The sequence below is a fragment of the Rosa chinensis genome, chromosome 1 (genome assembly GCF_002994745.2).
Source record: "Rosa chinensis cultivar Old Blush chromosome 1, RchiOBHm-V2, whole genome shotgun sequence".
NCBI lineage: Eukaryota > Viridiplantae > Streptophyta > Magnoliopsida > Rosales > Rosaceae > Rosa > Rosa chinensis.
In genome coordinates, this window is record NC_037088.1 from 67,318,334 (window position 1) to 67,338,171 (window position 19,838).

General features: G+C 38.2%; 2 protein-coding genes, 1 long non-coding RNA gene, 1 other non-coding gene and 1 pseudogene across 5 annotated transcripts; 2 read left to right on the plus strand and 3 right to left on the minus strand.

Moving 5' to 3' along the window:
- Window positions 1–71: 71 nt before the first annotated feature.
- TRNAL-UAG lies at window positions 72–151 on the minus strand. Its single transcript has one exon. It is a non-coding gene; the product is annotated as a tRNA-Leu (tRNA).
- Window positions 152–500: 349 nt separating this feature from the next.
- Window positions 501–1,669, minus strand: LOC112184303 (homeobox-leucine zipper protein ATHB-12). Of its 2 annotated transcripts, XM_024322576.2 has the most exons (3): window positions 1,279–1,669; window positions 883–1,200; window positions 501–730 (listed from the first exon to the last, which is right to left on the minus strand). In XM_024322576.2, the coding sequence occupies exons 1-2, from the start codon at window positions 1,612–1,614 to the stop codon at window positions 886–888; spliced, it is 651 nt and encodes a 216-aa protein (XP_024178344.1). In that variant the 5' UTR covers window positions 1,615–1,669; the 3' UTR covers window positions 501–730; window positions 883–885. The 2 variants fall into 2 exon arrangements, with proteins under 2 accessions (XP_024178344.1, XP_024178336.1); XM_024322568.2 differs by having other exon boundaries at window positions 501–1,200; window positions 1,279–1,667.
- A 5,597-nt stretch (window positions 1,670–7,266) lies between these two features.
- On the plus strand, window positions 7,267–10,059 carry LOC112182445. The gene is made up of 2 exons (XR_002929451.2): window positions 7,267–7,820; window positions 8,218–10,059. It is a non-coding gene; the product is annotated as an uncharacterized LOC112182445 (long non-coding RNA).
- Window positions 10,060–11,681: 1,622 nt separating this feature from the next.
- Window positions 11,682–12,683, plus strand: LOC112172691. Its single transcript, XM_024310147.1, has one exon. The coding sequence runs from the start codon at window positions 11,682–11,684 to the stop codon at window positions 12,681–12,683; it is 1,002 nt and encodes a 333-aa protein (XP_024165915.1).
- A 910-nt stretch (window positions 12,684–13,593) lies between these two features.
- On the minus strand, window positions 13,594–18,193 carry LOC112172700 (annotated as a pseudogene).
- Between the last annotated feature and the right edge of the window lie 1,645 nt (window positions 18,194–19,838).

The following is a 19,838-nucleotide window of genomic DNA, read 5'->3' on the forward strand; positions in this document are numbered from 1 at the left end:
AGGATGGAGTGAGAAAGATAACAAAGAAAAAAAAAACAGCGAAAAAATAAATAAATGTGACAACCATATTTTGACAGCTGTGGGATTTGAACCCACGCCCTTTCGGACCAGAGCCTAAATCTGGCGCCTTAGACCACTCGGCCAAACTGTCTTCATATTATGTTGACAGAAACTGAAGCTAGATATAATAATAGTTTTTCACAGATATGTAAAGCTGTAAATTTCAAATGCCAGATTTGTGATTACTGATCGTTTTGAGTACATGGAAATTGTGATGATCATTCTGGTTTGAAGCGTGAACTGTCTATATAGAAGGGAAGGTGGCAAGGCCTGTATATATAGTTATTATATGTTGGATATGCTGGCGAAGATTATCTGTGATATTAGTTTTTGAAGAATTGAAGTTATATATTCTCTTGATTTATCAGAAGCTAAAGAGAATAAGAATATGAATTGGCAAGGCTTGTGTGGAAGTTCATAAGATGAAAGAATTCCACTGCTTTTCTATTCATGCAATGGTTGCAAACTTGCAATTAATACACTCTACAAATTACATGCTTGACGTCATGGATCACAATCTCACAAACACATTTACATGCATACATACACTCATTTAAGGACAAACAAGCAATTAAGCACATCCTTGCTACGATCATTCTTCTGCGTTATCTGGACTCGAAGTAGTCTGTCTCAAATTGTTCTTCCTTCTTTGAGGCGAAATCAGTAGAAACTGCATGTCAAGTCTACCTTAGATTAGGATGCTTAATAGTGAAGCCATACATGATCCATATATATACATATAACATACTCATGCTTGGTTTGAAGGACTCAACACATGAGTAAAAATCTTCAAACCAAATATCCATATCCAAGAGCTCCAACCTTTTAGTTAATCCAGAAATTTAACCATTGTGAAGTAGCACTGCTGCTACGCGGCGGATCAAACAGACCGCCTGAATCAAATCTGTGCCAATCTTCAGGTGACACTATAGCTCCTACTTGACACATGTTCATAAGCTGCTCATGACCTTCATTCCCAACATCATCACTTGCAAAATTCTTGTGGGACTGTAAGTGACTTGGCTTTTCTTCTGTAGTCTCACAATCTCCGTCTTTGTTACTTGAGCCTTCCAAATCTTTACCATCCATGCTCTCTTCATGAACTTTTGATTTTCCCATGAGATCATTTAGCTTCTCCAACTGTTTGAAATCAAAGCAAACTAGATGTTAAAACTATATCCATTTTTAATGCTACAAATGTTGAAGAAGGGTTGTTACCTGTATAAGCAAGGATTGCTTTTCCTCCTTCAAAGACTCAAACTTAGATGCTAACAAGTCATACTCATTTCTGAGTGTTCTAAAGTCTTGCTCGATTTGCTTCGACTTCCATCTAGCTCTTCTGTTCTGAAACCATATAGCAACCTGGCGCGGCTGCAGCCCCAGCTCTCTTGCCACCTGCACTTTCCTCCTTGGCTCAAGCTTCGAATCTGCTTCGAATATCGACTCCAACAACTTGATCTGCTCATCACTAAACCTCCTACTATTCAGGCTCTTGTTATTCTTCTTCCTTTTCGCAGTAGAATGGGTCTCTAGGCTTTCTACTTCCCTCTCCATTATTAAGGTGAATGTGCTTTGGAATCTTGGCAATGATGTTAGCTTGTAGAATATATAGTTAGGAATTGAAACAAAGTAACGCGGTTGCTTTCTTGTAATTGGAACTATTGATTGATGGAGTGTCTTAACCAATGGTGTTAGCAAACGTAAGCCACGTAATGATCTCTGCATTTCATGCCTTGTGGACCTCTCTTTCTTATCTTCTTTCTTTCCTATTTCTTCACTAGAATTCAACAAAGTGTTGCTTTCTTTGAGTTCCCATCTTTAGAAATACTCTACAGGCAATGACATACATGCAAGCTCACCTTTTTGGTGTTTGAGAAGCTATATGTATACGTATACACGACACTACAGTGTCTGGAAAGAAGAAACTTGCACTAGATTGCTAAAAATATAATTAGGTGTCGATAACAGGGTGGCGATTTGGTTTTGTGCTTTTTGACAATGGGAGAAACACCCAGCTAGCAATTCATACTTCCTTGAGGGCATGCATGCAATACTGATGTTGTAAGGTATTCACATGGACATTAAAATTCAAAAGCTTAATTTCCGTATATACTGTGAAAACTTTATTATGCTCCGTAGGATATATGATATTCCTTGTTTTTCAGTTTTTATTTCTAATCGGTGAAAATTTGGTATATCACATGCTATAAAATATGATAGAATCTATAGGGCTTGTATAGTTTGTCATCTTATGAGGACTTGACGGTCACATTTTTGGCATGGAATTGTAGTTAAGGTTGGAACACTTCATCACTCACTAACGAGGATAGATATTCATTGAACTTGTGGGCGCCTAATAGAGCCAAAGGAGAGGTCGAATTGTTGAGTTAAATCAAGGGAGGAGACAAGAAAAGCTAGCAGCTAGCAAGCTTTGCGTTGAAAGCCAATGATACCAGTGGGGCATTTGTACAAAGTGGCTTCGTTCTCTGCTTTTGCCATGAGTATAGTGTCCTTCTCAATCGATAAGTTTATGTGTCAATTTTTAGGTCCAGTCCTTTTCTGGGTTGTGTTTATTCACTGTTATCGTCTCATTTACTTAGCTGGTGCAGAGTTGTCTCGAATCTCTACAAGACGTGCTTGATCGCTCATCATATATACATGAATGTTTGCATTGAAAGAATGAGAGATCGAAGCTGGAATTGAAGGGTTTGAGCCACACTTGCACGCCACGGTAGCCCTTATCGTTAACAAATCTGTCAAGAAAGAAAGTGCAGTACCATTTTCCATCAGGTTCCCAAAAGCACTTTATATATGTAGTTTCAAACTGAAATGACATTGAAAGTGATTTCCAGACTTTTTATGTGGCAATTAGTCGAACCAACGTTTTCGGCTTGCAAAACAAGATGGGAAAAGTGCAAATCGGCAATGACTAATTCGTCCGATACATGTGCTTTGTGGACATCTCACATCGAAAATGTAAGACAAGTTAACGAAATTTAAATTAAAGAAAACTTAACGGTCGATCACTATTATAATACGACAAACACTACACCGTCTAATTTAGTGAAAGATGTTACATAATACGACAAACATTACACCGATTCGTTTAGTGAAGGATGTTACATTTTTTTTTGAGAAGAAAATAATCTATTAATAACCAAAAAAATTACAAAGCATTGGAATAACCGGTTGTGGTATCAACACCAAGACACATATTCATACCAAGATCCATAGTTATGGGTCCGTCACTAATAGCCACATCCATGAACCGAAAAGGTCCAACCCATAACCAAGTTTTCCGCCTATCACCCCAGGCTACAAAGAACGATAACCAATCTCGAGCGTCACGATACGACCTCGTCACCAACATCCAGACAAACCACTCCACCCTCTTCCACACCGTGTCCATAAACCTCCAGACCACGTGCAAGGGAAATCCACCTTTCCGTTGATAACCAACCAGCATCGAGATCATAACATATTGTTCCCAGGAGTAACACCATTAGATGGCTCCACAAAACGACCAGAACCTCCAAACCCTAGCTCAAAAGAGTAGGGACGATTTATTCGACCTAACCAAAAACCTGAAACTAAAACCCTAATAAAAAACTGAAAGAAACTACCAACATTGACCATCCCTTCACGCACCAGACCAAAGCTATACCAAACAACTTCCCTCTCTCCAATTTGCCCGCCGGCAGACCACCGCCACAACTCTTGCCCTTCGAGCTCACCACCCTAGAGGTACCCATTCAACACCGCAAGCCACACCGATCCACCTGCCTGTCGTCGGCCTGAACTAGATCTGGAACCACATCCACTCCAATCCAAACCACCGAGAAACAAGAATGGAATCGCCGAGCTCTTCCACCTCGGAACGAAATCGCTCCACCCATCTGTGTCTATCCTCCCAGGAGCCCGAACCCACCGATGCAAACATCGCCGAGCGACCCACCTCCGAACAGAGATCAGCGCCATACGATCCATGGCAAACCACCTCCACGATCTAGCCTCTGACCCCTTGTTCCAAGCCTGCGTCGCCGTCGAATTCCTCCTCCCGGCCTGCGCCTCTGCTTGAGAGTAGAGAAGAAGAATGTCAAGCCCCGACCACCGCAAAGAAGACAAAATCGCAGGTCCCAAGACCCCCATCTCCCGTCCGGCAACACCTGCCATTCGTCGCTGAGGCGGGAAGCCCCGATCGACGAGGAGGCGCCGCCGGACGAGCGACCACTGCTCTTTCACTCTTTCCAAACCCTAGTTTTCTCTTCTGTTTTCTCGGTAGAGTACTAATGCCGATGTTACATAATATCTCATATCTCAAAACTCACACTTTGTTATTGTATTCAAACAGGATATTCATGTGTTATTTTATAATTCGACATTGTATATTTTATGTATGCTCCACAATAGTCTTGTCGCAGTATTTAATATGTTGGGACGAAATCAAAATCATTGTCCAAGTCCAGGGTACTAGGCTTTATTTCGTGTGATGATAGGATAAGCATCCACTTCTCACCAACTGTTTGGTGAAAACGACTCCATGGTTTGTCTTAAACGTCCATGATTATGATTTAGGAGCAAGCATTTCTTTTCGTTAGGGGTAAGTATGGAGTCTGGATAGGATAATCGATAACCTTGCAAACTCGGTACTCCTTGTTGCTGTTTAAACTTGTCAAATTCATCATCCATCATTGTTCTTTTGGTCTAGGCAGTTTAGGTGATTTGGGAGGACACGTTTCGCCAACGTATTAGGGCGTGGTGGTCCGTATTTGCCTAAGGACAACTACCTAGCTACAAGGCAAATCGAAAAGTGGAAGTTGTTTTTGTAGGGTTAACTCATGATTAGAGTGGACAATGATTATCATGATCATTATTTGGGTCAAATTAGCATTCATGATCTAAGCCAGTTTGTTTCGGACCCAATTGTGGTAATTTTTGCCTTGGTCTTGTTCTAGCCCAACTATCAATGATTCATGACCTACTTTTGGGCTTTCTATAGACATACCAAATTGTGTTCAAAGCAACATACTCTAAGGTAGCCTCTATCCAAACAAGCAAACAAAGACAATCCAATGGAACTCAATGCGTGACCCTCAATCCAGTTTTATAACTTGCCTCAGGTTTGGGTGGAAGGGGATTCAAAATTACTCATAAACTGTATTCTTCAGAATGGCTCTGTTCCTTGGAGACTCAAATCTTTAGTGGCTGATATTAAGGCTCTTGCTACTGGTATTAAGTTCATCAGATTTTGATATGTTTTCCGGGAAGCCAATTTTGCCGTTGACAATTAGCTATCTTTGATCTTTAGGATAGAGATTCTGCTATTTGGCATCATTGCATTCCCATGTCTATGTCCCAAGCATTCTATTTGAATCAGCTGGGAGGGGAAGTTCCGAGAGATTTTGTGTTATAGTTCATTTTTTCTGTTTTCTTCTTATCATCATAAAATAAAAAAATGTGAGACCCTCTCCTCTTCGACACACTTACTCTATATATTAAAAAAAATTGTATAATTGTGTCAAAGTTTGTGTAAAATCTTTGATTTCATTGAACTCAATTGTCAATTGCTTTAGTTGTTTTTTCTCTATAGTAATGTTAATGAAATTATGAGACCTCAAATTCGAATTTTCCGACCACCCTAGAGGCCGGTAAGGTAATTGATCCGGTGGGTAAACTCATAATTACTATTTTTACTCGATAAAACTTTGTTTTGACATAAACATATACGTGCCATTAATTTTGAAATCTCTCATTAAACTCTGACTAATAGTAATTGTTTCTCTTACTCCTCAAAACCTAGCTTAGTCTTTAGCTAATATTGGTTGTACACCTATGCGGCCATTACTATTATCTCAATTACTGTTGGAGAGGAAAGATCCCACATTGGAAAAGTGACAAATAAAAATATAACTTATAAGACCATCTCCAACGGAGTGGTCATTTGACAGGGTGGAGCTTTAACGGTAAGAAATGAAAGAGAAAAATCCTTCAACCGATCTGTCAAATCCGACGTGGATTTGACATTCCACTTCTCTCTGTCAAATTTGACAGTTCTCCCGAATCTGTCAATTTCTTTCTTTCCTCTTCTCTTCTTCTCCCTCCTTCCTTCTCTTCTCTTTGTTCCATTCATCCCAGACCATAATCATTCATGGTAGAGTTTCAGAACAATTTTAATTCAAAAAGAGAGCAAGATGATGGTCGATTGCGGTGGTAGATCGGCGATTGCAATGTTGAGATGATGATCGAGATCGGCGGCAAAGCTTGATTTGGAGAAAGAGATTGGAACAGAAAGCTTGATCAGCGATGTTGCTTGGATCTGCTCTTGCTGTGTTTTAGTTTCATGGGTTTTGTATCTTGGAATCTATTGATTACAAGAATGGGCATCTGATGTTGTTCTTGTAAAAAAGACAGAGAAAAAAAAAAACACCAGAAGAGAAGTCGAGAAGAAGGAGAAGTTGAGGAGAGAGAAATGATGATGTTATCTGTTTGTATTTTACAAAATTGTTTTTATTTGGTTTTGAACAAGTAATTAAAACAATTTAGAAAATAAAATATTCCTATTATTTGACCAATCCATTAGAGAAGGAGTGCAGCAAAAATAACACTGCCACGTCAGCCTTCAAATTTGAATTTGACACAAGTGTTTTGAATACTCCATTAGAGATGCTCTAAGTGGGTGGATCTCACCCAATTGTACGGATGCCTTTTGTGATTAAAACCCAACACCTAACAGGTGATTAAGTTTGGACAGTATCGGTACAATGGTGGGTCACGGGCCACGCTTGTTGCTGTTTAACATGGTATCAGAGAGGGTCATTCTCCAATTGCATATCCACGTAGGCACGTATCATAAGCCCAAATTGGGATTCCTTGTATTGCCATCGAAATTACCAAGTGTTCAATATGGGTCTTGGACTTGTGTCCTAATTTCCAAATTGGAAATTGGATTAATGGAAAAGTGACAAATAAAAATATTACTTATAAGTGAGTGGATCACAGGCCACGCTTGTCGATGTTTAACAATTACTATCATCATTATGAGATTGTCTCATAATCCAGTAAAATATATCACAACCGTACGCTTTGATTATCATTTTCATCAATATAACACTATAGGAATTAAAAAGGTGATCAGCCATAATTACAAAACGATCCAGATCCGACGGTAGACGTTGACCATATGATTAAAAACCATATGAGTGAGTGCCTATAGACTAAGCGAAAGACAAAAGTAGCCCAACCTAACCCTACAGCTGGTGCAGAGACCAACACGATCGACCACCGCCGGCCCCATGCAGCATCTGCCGCCCTTAATTTCTCACAGAACCAGAGGATCGATATGATTGTGTTCATAATTAATCATCTATCTAATTATGACGTACGATCGGAACTACCACAAACCCTAATTCCTCCTACCCTATTAATTCCATCGACGTATTCTCTCTTACCTCTGGTTTCTGAAATTAGAACGATCGAGGTGCAGTCGTGCAGAGATCGGGATCAATTCTGGCCGGAGATATATAATACAAAGGAAGCATGTTCTTTAAGGGGAATGTTGTCTGGCACGAGGTCACCAACTTTGGCAGGAGAGAATATAATTTGATGTTGAATTGTGCATATATATGTATGTATATGTATATGTTTGGGCTCTCGGACCAGGCTTCATTCCCCTCAATTGCTGCTTCCAATTCCATCTTTGCTATAGTAGCTTTATATGCTCTTACTTTCGAGTCTCCGATTCGATCTACTTCTTCACTCAGGTGGGTGAGCTTCAATTGATCTTAATTTCCTATTAGTTTCGCACCACACACACACACACACACATGTGTTCGTGATGATCGATCGCCTTGCAGATTGGTGTAATGATGAGAGTTTAACTGACTGTTAGGCTTAATTTGACACTGTTCTTGGAAGAACCGGCAAGCTAATCATTTCCTTTTGACTTGTACATGATTATGCATGTTTTCTCTCATTTTGGCTGCGAGTTTTCTCCAGTCTTTTGCTTTTTGTTTCATCTATCTTCGCTTATTTTCTTCCTCCTAGGGTTTATTAAGAGCAATCAGATTGGGTTTTCATGAACTTAGAAGGATATAATAGAAGAATATAAATTTTTTTCCCTTTAATTAAATAATGGTTTTGCATTACTTGTTGCTATAGTGGGCGTGGTGTGGAGTTGCAGAGCTGTACCAGTGTCATCTTTCCCATATTTCAGCTTTAATAATGTTCTTGATCAAATATTACTTATGTATCTATATATTACTGAATATATTGATGAATGTACTTGGTGGAAAACTAGCTAAGCATATATGGAATTACCTTAAAGATGGAGTCGGATAGATCAGATGAGAGTGCAGACAGGTATTCTCTGGATTGATTCTCTTTTGCAAATGTGATCTTTTTCATACAGAGCTTTTGTAAAAGGGGCATCTTTCTTTCATCTTTTGGAAATCTTTCTTGTCGTTTTATTTTTCTTTACGTTCTAGCTATACCTATGAACCTATCAATATCGTATGTGATCGTGTATGCAAAATATCCAGGCGGCCAGTTATGGTACTCTTTAAGCTATATCATATTCTCTTATGATCCATTTTTTGGGTATTGGGCAATGGCCAGATATAATAGCTAGGTAGCTTACATAGACTTTCAGGACATAATATATAGTTCGCATCGCACTATAATTACTATTGATTTCAGATATATTGACAAATAAACAGTTTTATACCTTACAATTACTTTTGATTTCCTTCTCTGATTATTCACTGTGACATCCCATGCATATATAGATCCTCCTCTTTTTTAAGATGGTTTTGAGTTCTGGATATCACACTTTGCTAGATTTTTGGTATTGCTTCTGTAACTTGTTATTTTCAATTTCTTGTAACTCTAGATGATTAGAAGGATTCATTTTGATAGTTATGATAGAATCATCTTTGAAACAAATCAATCAAATTGATAATACTGTGGAATTGGATGTTGGTGAAAAAGAAAAGGTACTGACATCCCTCCCATATAAGGGCATTATTGGATATACAGTTTAATACGTTTTTGTGTGTGTGTGTGTGTTTATTTGTCTTTTTGGGTTCTTCAACTTTTTCCAAAGCCTTATCGGATTAGTGCATTACAAGGCACTCAATACACTCTCCCCAATTTCAGAATGTCCGAACATTTTGTGTTATTTCTAGCTAGGTTGCAACATTTTATGTGAAGACTGCTGAGTTAGGTCGAACGCATGAGTACTACTGTTCACTTCATTTTATTCTCAATTATTTTCATATGAGAATTGAAATTGGTATTCCATTTTTTATAAACCATACTCCTCTGCAGTGATTAATTTTTCAAAAGAAATGTGCATGGAAGTGGGTTTGGTTTGCAAAAAGAATTTCAACCCCTTCCCATATATGTGCCTACATATTTACTTGAGGGATTCAAACAATATGCAATACATATTGTGTTCTGTATTCATACTCTTGATCGAGCATGTAACCTTGGGACCCCTAGATAAGTATAAACTAATAAGTTATAATAGTTTGTTGTTAATTAGTAGTGGGTTGCAGGTGAGGAATGTGCACGCGAACAAAAAAAACAAATGAGCTTTAATTTTCCATTAGATATATATGGAACAGAAAGTGATCAATCCCTCGAAATATTGCCATGGCCACCAGACACCAGTGATCAGTCAGGTCGATCCATGCATCATTGGTATGAACTTAATTTTCATTGCCATTGAATCGATGAATGAAGCTCGTCATTTATAATGAAGCCAAATTTAAGCACTCTAATACTCGGTTTAGATCAGCTTCACTATTGAATCAAAATCATCTTTATTTGTGCTGCATATTCAGATATTGTTTAGAATAAATTATTTATCAGGGATGTGGCCTGTGGGAGTGTGGGTTGTACACCAAACGACCAGATGCAGTAGTTGCTTTCCTCTCCGTTACAATATATATGTTCTTGGGAATACTACAATATGAATAGAATAGTGCCCGTTAAAAATAACGACTACAGCTGCCAATTATTGGTGAGTTTCGTTTTGATTCTGTATTCATATTACTTGCAGTCCTCTGGCCTGCTCCAGACCATAATTAAGCCACAAATTTAGCACTAATCACTATCCTAACTTTGTATCCAACTATCCATAAATTAATTGCCAATTGTGGTATTCTTAAAGCTACATGTACATGGTCCAAAATTGGGTTATTGTTACTTAAAGAGAATTGCATCACGATATGAATTATAAAAGTGAAGATGCTAAATTTGAGCTAATATTTAAAACATTCAAAATTATTACAAGATACTAGAGTTTGAGTTTCCATACGTGTTGCAATTAACTCCATTGCTGCTAGCATTATTACAATGTTTGAATTATAATTTACCAACAAGTCACAGCTCACCGATATTGCTGCTAGCATTCTTAACTGGCTGGTAGTTTCAAATTGTTTTCACATAAGAATAAACTATATCAAATATTTAATCTTATACTTGAACTAGTCACTTAAAATCAGATGGGCAAATCCGTCCTAGGACTGTCAATCCAACTCATTATCAGCTATCTAATTATCAACAGCAGTTTTGAAATTTCTGAGACAACAAATTAAATAAAACTGAATCCGATTACACTTACCCTAAAATGCAAAAAGAAAAAAAAATCACCCATAATATTTCATTAACGGTGTAAAAATCCCATCATCAACCAATTTTTTCATTAAGGGCATACTTTATACCTTTCTTTTTGTTTTCAGTCTTACGTACGTTATACCTATCAAGATAATAGAAAGGTAGGTTCAAATCCTCATGTAATTAATTAGTACCTTGATTGCTGCTTAACACAAGCTTATCCAATAAATCAAAGGGTGTATGTATTTAATATGCCAACTCATATCCAAATCAATACTCCAAATCACAGTGGTATATATTCTGTTCATATAGAATAAGTTTTGTAGCTGGCTAGCATTACAAGGTGTGGAATTGAAATTAGAGGGTCCTAATTCCTAATTTCTAATTTTCTAACCGTAAAATCCCGAAATGAAAGGAGACATCTCATTACACCACATTTGATCTCCTCCTCTCCTCTCTCTAGCTGGTTGCGTTGGCTCTCTCTCTTTCTCTACACCCAAAATAATCAAAACCTCCACCTCTTTCTCTCTCTCCTCTATTCTCCCTATCTTTGTTGCACTTTCCCACAGCCTGTTCCCCGCCGGCAGGCCGGAATAGGGGAGAGAGAGAGAGAGAGAAACTGTAACGCGTTACCTTATTCTCTCCCCCATCCCCGAGATTCCGACCTTGCAAAAAGTCCGATGCAATTTCCCCCAAAACACACGAACCCTAACTTCGATAGTCTGCTTGATTCTCCTCATTTTCCATGCATAATCTCCACCTCCTACCCCCATTTTCAGCTCCTCGGCAACCAGCTGCTCCGCCGCTATTGCCGCCATTATTCTACGTTATATTCATCTCTATCGACCACATTCTCACCGTAGACGTGGTGAAATAGTAATTATTTCTACTATATCGATATCGATAGCCACTTCTTAATTTCATCATTTCTATCTCTATCGATATCGATATATTCATCCATCATCGAACTATATATATAAATTAAACTACTTGCGACTCGATCCATGTTAATCATTTCAACGTTACCATACCTGGACTCCGCCCTCGACCTTATCACCTTACTCTTCATTTTCACCCTCCTCCTCCTCTCCCTCCTCTCTCTTTGCTTCATCTTCCACCTCTGCTTCAAGTCCCGGACCGCCCACCACCTCCAGCACTTCAACTCTCTCTGGACCGTCCGATTCCTCCTCGTCATCTTCGTCATCTTCTGGTCCTTCAACGAGCTCATCCGCCTCCCTTCCTTCCGCCGCAGCTATCTCTACGGCCCCTTTCCCTTCCTCTCAACCTTCTTCAAGGTCGACGGGTACAAAGAAGAAGCCCAGTTTTGCAAGGTACACGTGAGCGCCTCGCTAGGGTTCTTCCAGCCAGCTTTCTTAGGTACTCTGCTCTTTCTTGTTGATGTTTCGATCAAGAAGAAGACTCCAAATGTCTCATGGGCGATCATCTTCGTGCTGTCAACATGTGTGCCCTTGCTATTGGTCCAGATATTCTTCTTGTTCTCGCCGATAGATAAGATGCTTTTACCGCTGCCGGCTTGTTTTACCCAGAGCTCTATGGTGAAAATCGACAAGTTTGGTAACAAGGTTGTGTTGTGCAAGTACCCTTTGTTGAGCACCGTGATATTTGGTGCCTTTGCGGTTACATATTTCATGTGGTTCTTGTTCTCATTATGGAAGGTGCTGGCTTTGGTGATAAACAAGGGATTGAGGATGCGGATTTATGCACTTGCGGTGACTGTGTTGGTGCCGTTGCCGGTGCAGGTTATCCTGCTGGCTGTGTCGGTCGTGTGGAAGCCGGACGATTCGGATTTTGCGGTCATTTCATTCGTGGTGTTTTTGATCACGTTCTTCAGCTTCGCCGTGGGGCAGGGCATTTTGGTCATTAAACCCATTGCCGACTCCTTGGCAGCCGGAGGTCCATGTAGCCGTTGGAATCCTCACGAGGAGGCAGACGGAAAAAAAAATGACGGGAAAAATGATGAAGAGAAAAATGAAAGCGTGGTCTGATTGATTAAGACTTAAGAGGAGTTAATTGTCAAACGTGAGTACTTGATGATGGTCGTATTCTAGCTAGAATTATGATGGCCTTTTTGGTCACTTCTCGGCGGAAGATTTTATTCTAATTTTTTTTTTTTGTTTAGTAGCAAGTACAGATTGAGAGTGACACAAAGAAATCGAGGAAAAGTTGAAGCATATTATTGATGTTTGATATTTCCTTTTGGTTCTAATCTGAATTGTTTCAAATGCTTGCCTACACATCCTTCATGCTTGGTTAGATTTAGAATTTTTCCCCCTTTCTTTCTTTGTCTACTTTCTTCAGTTTGTGCTGAGATAAGAAATCGTGCAACATAATGCTCTAATTTTCTTATACTTCGTCTTATTCTAATTCTAGAGCACGCATGCATAGAGACTTTGGTAATATTGATCGGCAATTTCAAACCAAAAAGGTAAGTTGTTGCATTCCCTTGTTTCTTTGATCATATTATTAAGCTGTCCACGTTTATAAAGAAAAATAACAAAAAATTCTTTTCTAAAATCTAAAGGGCTCGAAACACAAACAAAAAATTTCTAGCCAGGCCCAGAAACCTAGATGTGTTGATTTGAAGACTAGGATTGAATCAAGCTCGGACAGAGTTTCTAAACTTGGACCATTTTGCTAAGTTATAGAAATTCCGTTAATTACCTGACCAAGTTAAAATAAGAATTGAATATCTACATATCATAACAATACAAGTTTTTTTTCGGCTACATCACAAATCATAATCAACTAGACACACAGTCCTTGCAACCAAACACTGAAATCAGTCCAACACTCCAAGGCAAAGTTAAAAAAGAGAGACAAGTTCATAAGAAAAGTCCAGCAGCCCAACAAGCATTCACTTCTCCATTTAGCAATTGATGTGCTTATGTGCTCTGCCTACAACCTTTGCACCAGGTGAAGAGTGGATTCGTTTTGGATATTGTAGTCAGCAAGGGTGCGCCCCTCCTCGAGAAGCTTGCGATTCAAAAGCAGCCTTTGCTGGTTTGGGGGATGCCTTCCTTGTCTCGGATTTTGGCTTTGACATTGTAAATGGTGTCAGAGCTAAAAACCTCAAGGGTTAAGGTCTTTCCAATAAGAGTCTTGACGAATATCTGCATTATCAATGCATCAGTGGTTTTAAAAACAGGAGGGACATGAAAAATTTTCCAACGGCTATCACTGTAACTCTCATCATGCAAATGAGGGCAGTTTTTTGTCAATGTGCGCAAAATACTGGCTGCAAATAAGACAAGACATAGGAGACGCATAGAGAGGAGGGTCCTAAGTGGTCGTCACAGATATACAGGGGAGCCCATATATATCCCTTTGGTAAGGGTCCAAAAGGAGCTGCCTTAACACATTCTTCCTGACCTGTTCACCAAAAAAATAACAACAAAAATAACTGAGTCACACTCCTCTTTGATCAAGGATTAACAAATCTTTGTCCTAGGTGGAATCGGATCCACAACCCAAGAGTTTCCTCTTCTTCTTCTTCTTCATTTTTTTTTCCTCATATCCCTACATAGAATAAAGAACCATAACCCAAAGCAATGGCTCGGCCGAAAAATTGGGTAAGGTAATACTAGCTAAAATTCACGAAACTGCAGCATGGTCTGTCTGGTCTACTCGTCTTGAACATAACTTAATTATCACCTGGAAGGAAGTTCTGATGCTTGACCACTAGGAGAAGGATTTGATGAATTGGAAGGACCATTATCCCTTGAGAGGGTGTGCCACCCCACTTCAGCTCTGCATCAGATGGTTCAACCAAATGCACTGACCCGTCAGTGATGCCAACTGCAATCTGGTTAGGTTCAGATGGATGAGCTGCTACAACCAGAGGATAGGAGGGGTTGCCACCGCTGCAAATGTACAATTTAGGTTTAGTATAGTAAGAGAAAAAGACAGAAGGAACAGGGTTTCTATTCAACAAAGAGTAGAATAAACCACAACACCGTCACAAAAAGTAGCATAAACCAACAAACCATCGCATGAATATATTGCCCATGAGATGGGAGCAGCAAGTGCATCTTTGGGAGTCCACTGCCAATATACAGGGGATGGAAGGAAGAAAAATCAAATTACACTAAAGACGTACATATTTTTCTATTCTAAAAGATGATGGATTAAAATAAATAAATCTCATTGTTCAAGACTTCAAGCATTTCTAGACAGATAAATTTTTACCGTAGTTAAACCTAAGAGATTTTGTAAATCGTTACATTACCGAGTAATTGAAAATGAAAAAGTGCCTCACACAAGAGTAATATGTATCAGGCGTTGGCACAGATAAGTATCTTCTAACCAACTGTACACAAAAGTTCATTGCAAATAGCTCATTTCTAACTTCTAGAGTTGTTTGACCACCAAAACAATATTATCAACTTAATCTCAGCAATTCAAGATGAAATAGTAAGGACTGCACTCTGGTGGATAACTTACAGAGCGTAAACAATCAAGCTTGCTGTCATACACAGCAATTTGGCTTTCATGGGCAACCAACAATTGTGTGTGATCGTTATGAAACTGAATTTTTGTTTCTCCAACCAATGGGGATTGCCGACCAGTTGGTGCTTGTATTAACCTTGTTTTCTTTTTCTCCCACCCAAAAATGCTCCACACACATAACTACAAGTCTACAACCAAGTCATTTAGAGTAAATGAAAATATCAAGCAATTATAGTCTATGGAATCAAATATGGAACAATATCCATTGAAATAAGATTTAACACTTCTTTTTTTTTTTCATTGAAGCAGTAACTCATCTTAATGGCAAAACATTTCATGTTTATAAGAAACTAAAATGTGCCCATTATAAGTAACTAACCACTAACCTGGGCATCAGCTCCTGAACAAACCAGTATGTTAAGAGTTTGGGAAAACGCAAGGCCCGTTATCCGATTCCGGTGACCCTTCAGTTTGGTTTCGACCTGTCAATTCCATCTGACATTTAGTTTTTCAAATAACCAGACAAAATGAACAAAATCTCAAAGACAACAGGAATATAGATATAGCCATGGGTGGGATCTTTACCTCATCAACCCTGATATTATATATTAAAATAGTAGAGTCCTCCATGCCAATAGCAATTATATTATTATTTTGAGGATGGAATGCCAGAAAAGTGGCAGCAGGAGGAGGAGACACATGCAAATGTTTTCATGACCTGGAAAACAAACCCCAGGTTTAAGAAAGTTAATTAAATGAGATTGAATATAAGAGATATCAAATATAAATGAAGTGCAAAAATTACGCTACAGATATTTGTAGATGGTTCTAAAAGAAGCAGTAATAGCATACCTTAAATGTCATCATGTTGAACAAAGAGACTTTACCGCCAGATGCAGACATCATGTAAGAACCATTTTTATATACAGCAATGCATGCAGTATATTCCTCAGCAGTCTTATTGTCATTTACATCATTAGCCATAAGAATTCCATTCCGAGGCTGCCACAACTGTGGAACAACATATGCACTAGCCTGGAAGAAAATATCACAAGGTAGGAATCCAAAAGAAACATAAACTAAATAACAGATAGCAATTCACTTAGGGAAGGACAGAGGACAGAAGGCAGAAGCTAGCCAGACCTTTCCTGATGGATTATTCCTGTCACCACGCGGCCATTTCCAAATCTTGTGAACAGCATTGGAGGCCAGCGCTAACAGAGCCAAGCCATCATTGGTGTACATGCATTAGTCTCACAACCTGCAATTTCCATTAATTACCGTCAATGTGGTGTTATAGAATCTGGAATCAAGGATGTAGATGACCTTGTTCCTACAGCAAATACGTATGCATACACTAATTTGTACCAGTTTTAGATGCAAAATCAGCAAAAGTATGTCCTCTAACTGAACAAAACTAAAGCAGAATTTGCTTTGTTTGGTATAAAACCCAAAGAAAAGAAAAGAAAAAAGCGTGGTTAATTAGAAGGTGAGTTTCCACTGGTGGGGGAAAACAACGACCACCAAAATGAAAACTAAAGGGGTGGGTTTATTTACGAACAAATTTTTGAAAGAGGATTTATATATATAATTCTCCACACCTTTCCAGCTGTTTTAGAGTCAGGCAATCTTAAAGCTTTCATTTGAGAAGGATCCGCAATATCAGAAATTTTCCTTCTCTTATTCTTGTCTATAACATCAGGGATCCATGGTTTAACATCAACAAGTCATGTTATTGATTCATGCCACATAAGACGGCACCAATAGAGACGACGTTCTGCATGACATTTGAAAAACGCCATGAAAACCATTTTATGATATTTTTCAAACGTTTTTCATGGCGTTTTTCAAACATCATTGAATGTTTTTTTTGTAGTAGCTAGTGAATCATAACGGTCAGACTTTTATCATGCAAATTACTCAACAAAAAAAAAAACAACTATAACATAGTTTACCTATCTGATTAAAATCGTCTATGAGAATGATTCTGGAATCCACACTCATGATTATGCCATCTTTATATATAAATCCAAAATTTGTTGTCCCATGGGTAGGACTCCGAAAAACAAAAAACTCTCTGATCTCCATTGGATGACCCTGTCCAAAATAAGAAGCATTCAGGCATTCAAGTGTATGACAGTTTAGCTGTGTCGAGTAACCATACAAGTAAATTCAATTAATTAACCAGCTGAAATATCATTCTATTGACTACAATAATATCATAAATATGTCCAGCAGTTTGTGTCACATGATGATTATAATGTCAATACTCATTAAAAATTAAACAAACATTTATATCTCGCAGTTCCTTGACAAGTAACCATACTACAATATCATGTTATTGAGACTGAGTGACTACAAATTTGTACAATCCAGAATAAGATATGGTTTCAAAGCGATACTTGATTGTTGTTGAAGGACATCGGCTTGCCTTTGAACCTGGACGTTGGGACAAGGGTCCTCTTCAGTCTCTCCTCCGCCGAAAAATGCCTCCAATCCGATTGCTCCGTGAAGACTACACTATCCTTGCTACTTTACCGTTTCACAGCATTCCCAAGCGGCGTCATAAAAAACGTCATAGAAAGGGTATTTAATGACGTTTTTGAGCAAATGTCATCTAAACATTGTCATTAAAAGTCATATTTGTAGTAGTGATTGATCACCAGTTTCAGATGTGAGTAACAAAATTTTGATGTCATCAACGAAATACTACAATTTATTCTGCACCAAGGCATGTGATTATAATTCCTGGGAAAAATGTATAAGAAGGTGGTTGAGGAGGTAAGAATTGGCATATATTTTCTTTTTCTTCTTTCTTAATGTTTTTCCCTTAAACGCAATACAAATGCAAGCTGAAAGTTATCAACTGACATGGCAGGTTGATGTTCTTGAAGTTTTTAGTGGACCTGTTAAGGTTTCGGAGGCAGCAGATATTGGGGAGAGCATAAAAGTGATACCACAATTTTTGTTCATACAAGCATAAAACTGATATTGAAAAACTGTTTTGCAGGCATATCTCAATTGCACGCCACAGTTCACAGGTCCTCATCCCAGATATCCTTTATGTCTGTTTTGGAACTCCTAGCTACATACACACAAACATCTCTCGAATCATCTGCAACCTTTAATGCGATGAATGACTTTTGCAAGCGACTATCACGATGAGCGCACTGGACTGATTCCGCATAAGCAAATGTTGTCGAAGCATCCTCGGTACAAAAAAGACTAAAGGAAAAGTTATGAAGTTTGGATCTTTGATTGGTGGTTGGGAAGAAGAAGAGGTAAACAAGATATTTGCGATAGTTAAATGGCATTCTGAATATATAGAGAAAATTGGGTTATTGCAACTTCACTCTTTGGTTTGTTCCTACAAGTTTCTTGTGTGTGTGTTGGCATCCTTATACAATGCTCTAAAGAAGTCATCCAAGTCAGTCCTATGATTTAGGAAGGTCGATTTTCGGAAAGTATCTTTTGGGCTTTAAGTTATTGCGTTTCAAAGATATTTTCAACTGTTAAAATCGTGGTATTAAAGTCCTGATCGTTTTAGGATTTATTGGACATCTCTTATTGAAAGTTCTTTCCTACTAGGAGTCATATTAGGGCTGAGTCATGATTGAGGATCTGTGATCTCACTACTAGAATTTTGGCCTCAGACATGGGTTCCTGCCCGATGTTAAAAAAAAAAATACCGATGTCTTAGTAGGTGATATTAAAGATCACGAAAAAAAAGACATAAGTTAAAAACCGATGTCTCATAACAAAATAGACATCGGTTGTAAAACCGTTATTATGATGACATATTGGTGTGTTTAGATATTGTTAAACCTACATATTTTAGCATTTAATGCTTAATGAAGTAGAGGTCTAACAACACAAGTATTATTTCTAACATAGTTACTCGTTCTATAAACGATGTTTTATACTATGTCACACATCGGTATCATTAAACTTTTGCTTGTTGTTTATGAGCTTCACGCGCATTTTCCATATATCCCACTATTTAATATTCAATCTACATTCTTTAGTATTGCAGGAACGATGTCCATTATTATGTTAAACATCTTTAGTATTGCAGGAACGATGTCCATTATTATGTTAAACATCGTTTCCTTTTGATCATATCAAGATGATGGGAATTAGTAACAGCTCCCTACTTTTAACTCAACTCTGAAAAGCTTTGTGAAGATTGGGTGTTGGGAGCTGGTGTTTTGTTTGCATTTTCTCATTCCTAGATTTTGGATTCCCAAACATTCCATTTGCTTCGCGCTCAGGTTCTTCTGTACATGTAAAAATATCTTGAGTATTGGTTTAAGAAAGAAGGTATCACTCCTCTGTAGCTACGTAGACCATATCTTTGGAAAGTGAGTAACTGAGTTCAAAAGGGAAAATTTGAGAATTGGTCTTTTGTTCAACAAGTTCTATTACAATTCTTAAGGTTTCTGTTAATTAGCTCAAACATAATTGCATGCCCCTCCTGAATAGGTATTCTGTAATAAAACAAATATACTGTCTAGTATATATTTCATTTGGCATATTTTATTCCTATAACGTGATGATAGTGACATAAGCAGTAAGCACAAAAAAGTAACAGTCAAGCTACCATCGTTTTTCTAGTGAATGTTGAACTATTGTCTTCATTATCCTATGAGTTTTTCAAGTTGTTAGTCTTGTTTTTCCTAAATTTAGCTTACAGA

Coding starts and splice junctions, on each gene's coding strand:
- LOC112184303 (XM_024322576.2), bottom strand. CDS start 1,614: ATGGAGAGGGAAGTAGAAAGCCTAGAGACCCATTCTACTGCGAAAAGG. Junction 1,201..1,278: donor AGCAATCCTTGCTTATACAG/GTAACAACCCTT, acceptor GATTTCAAACAG/TTGGAGAAGCTAAATGATCT.
- LOC112172691 (XM_024310147.1), top strand. CDS start 11,682: ATGTTAATCATTTCAACGTTACCATACCTGGACTCCGCCCTCGACCTT.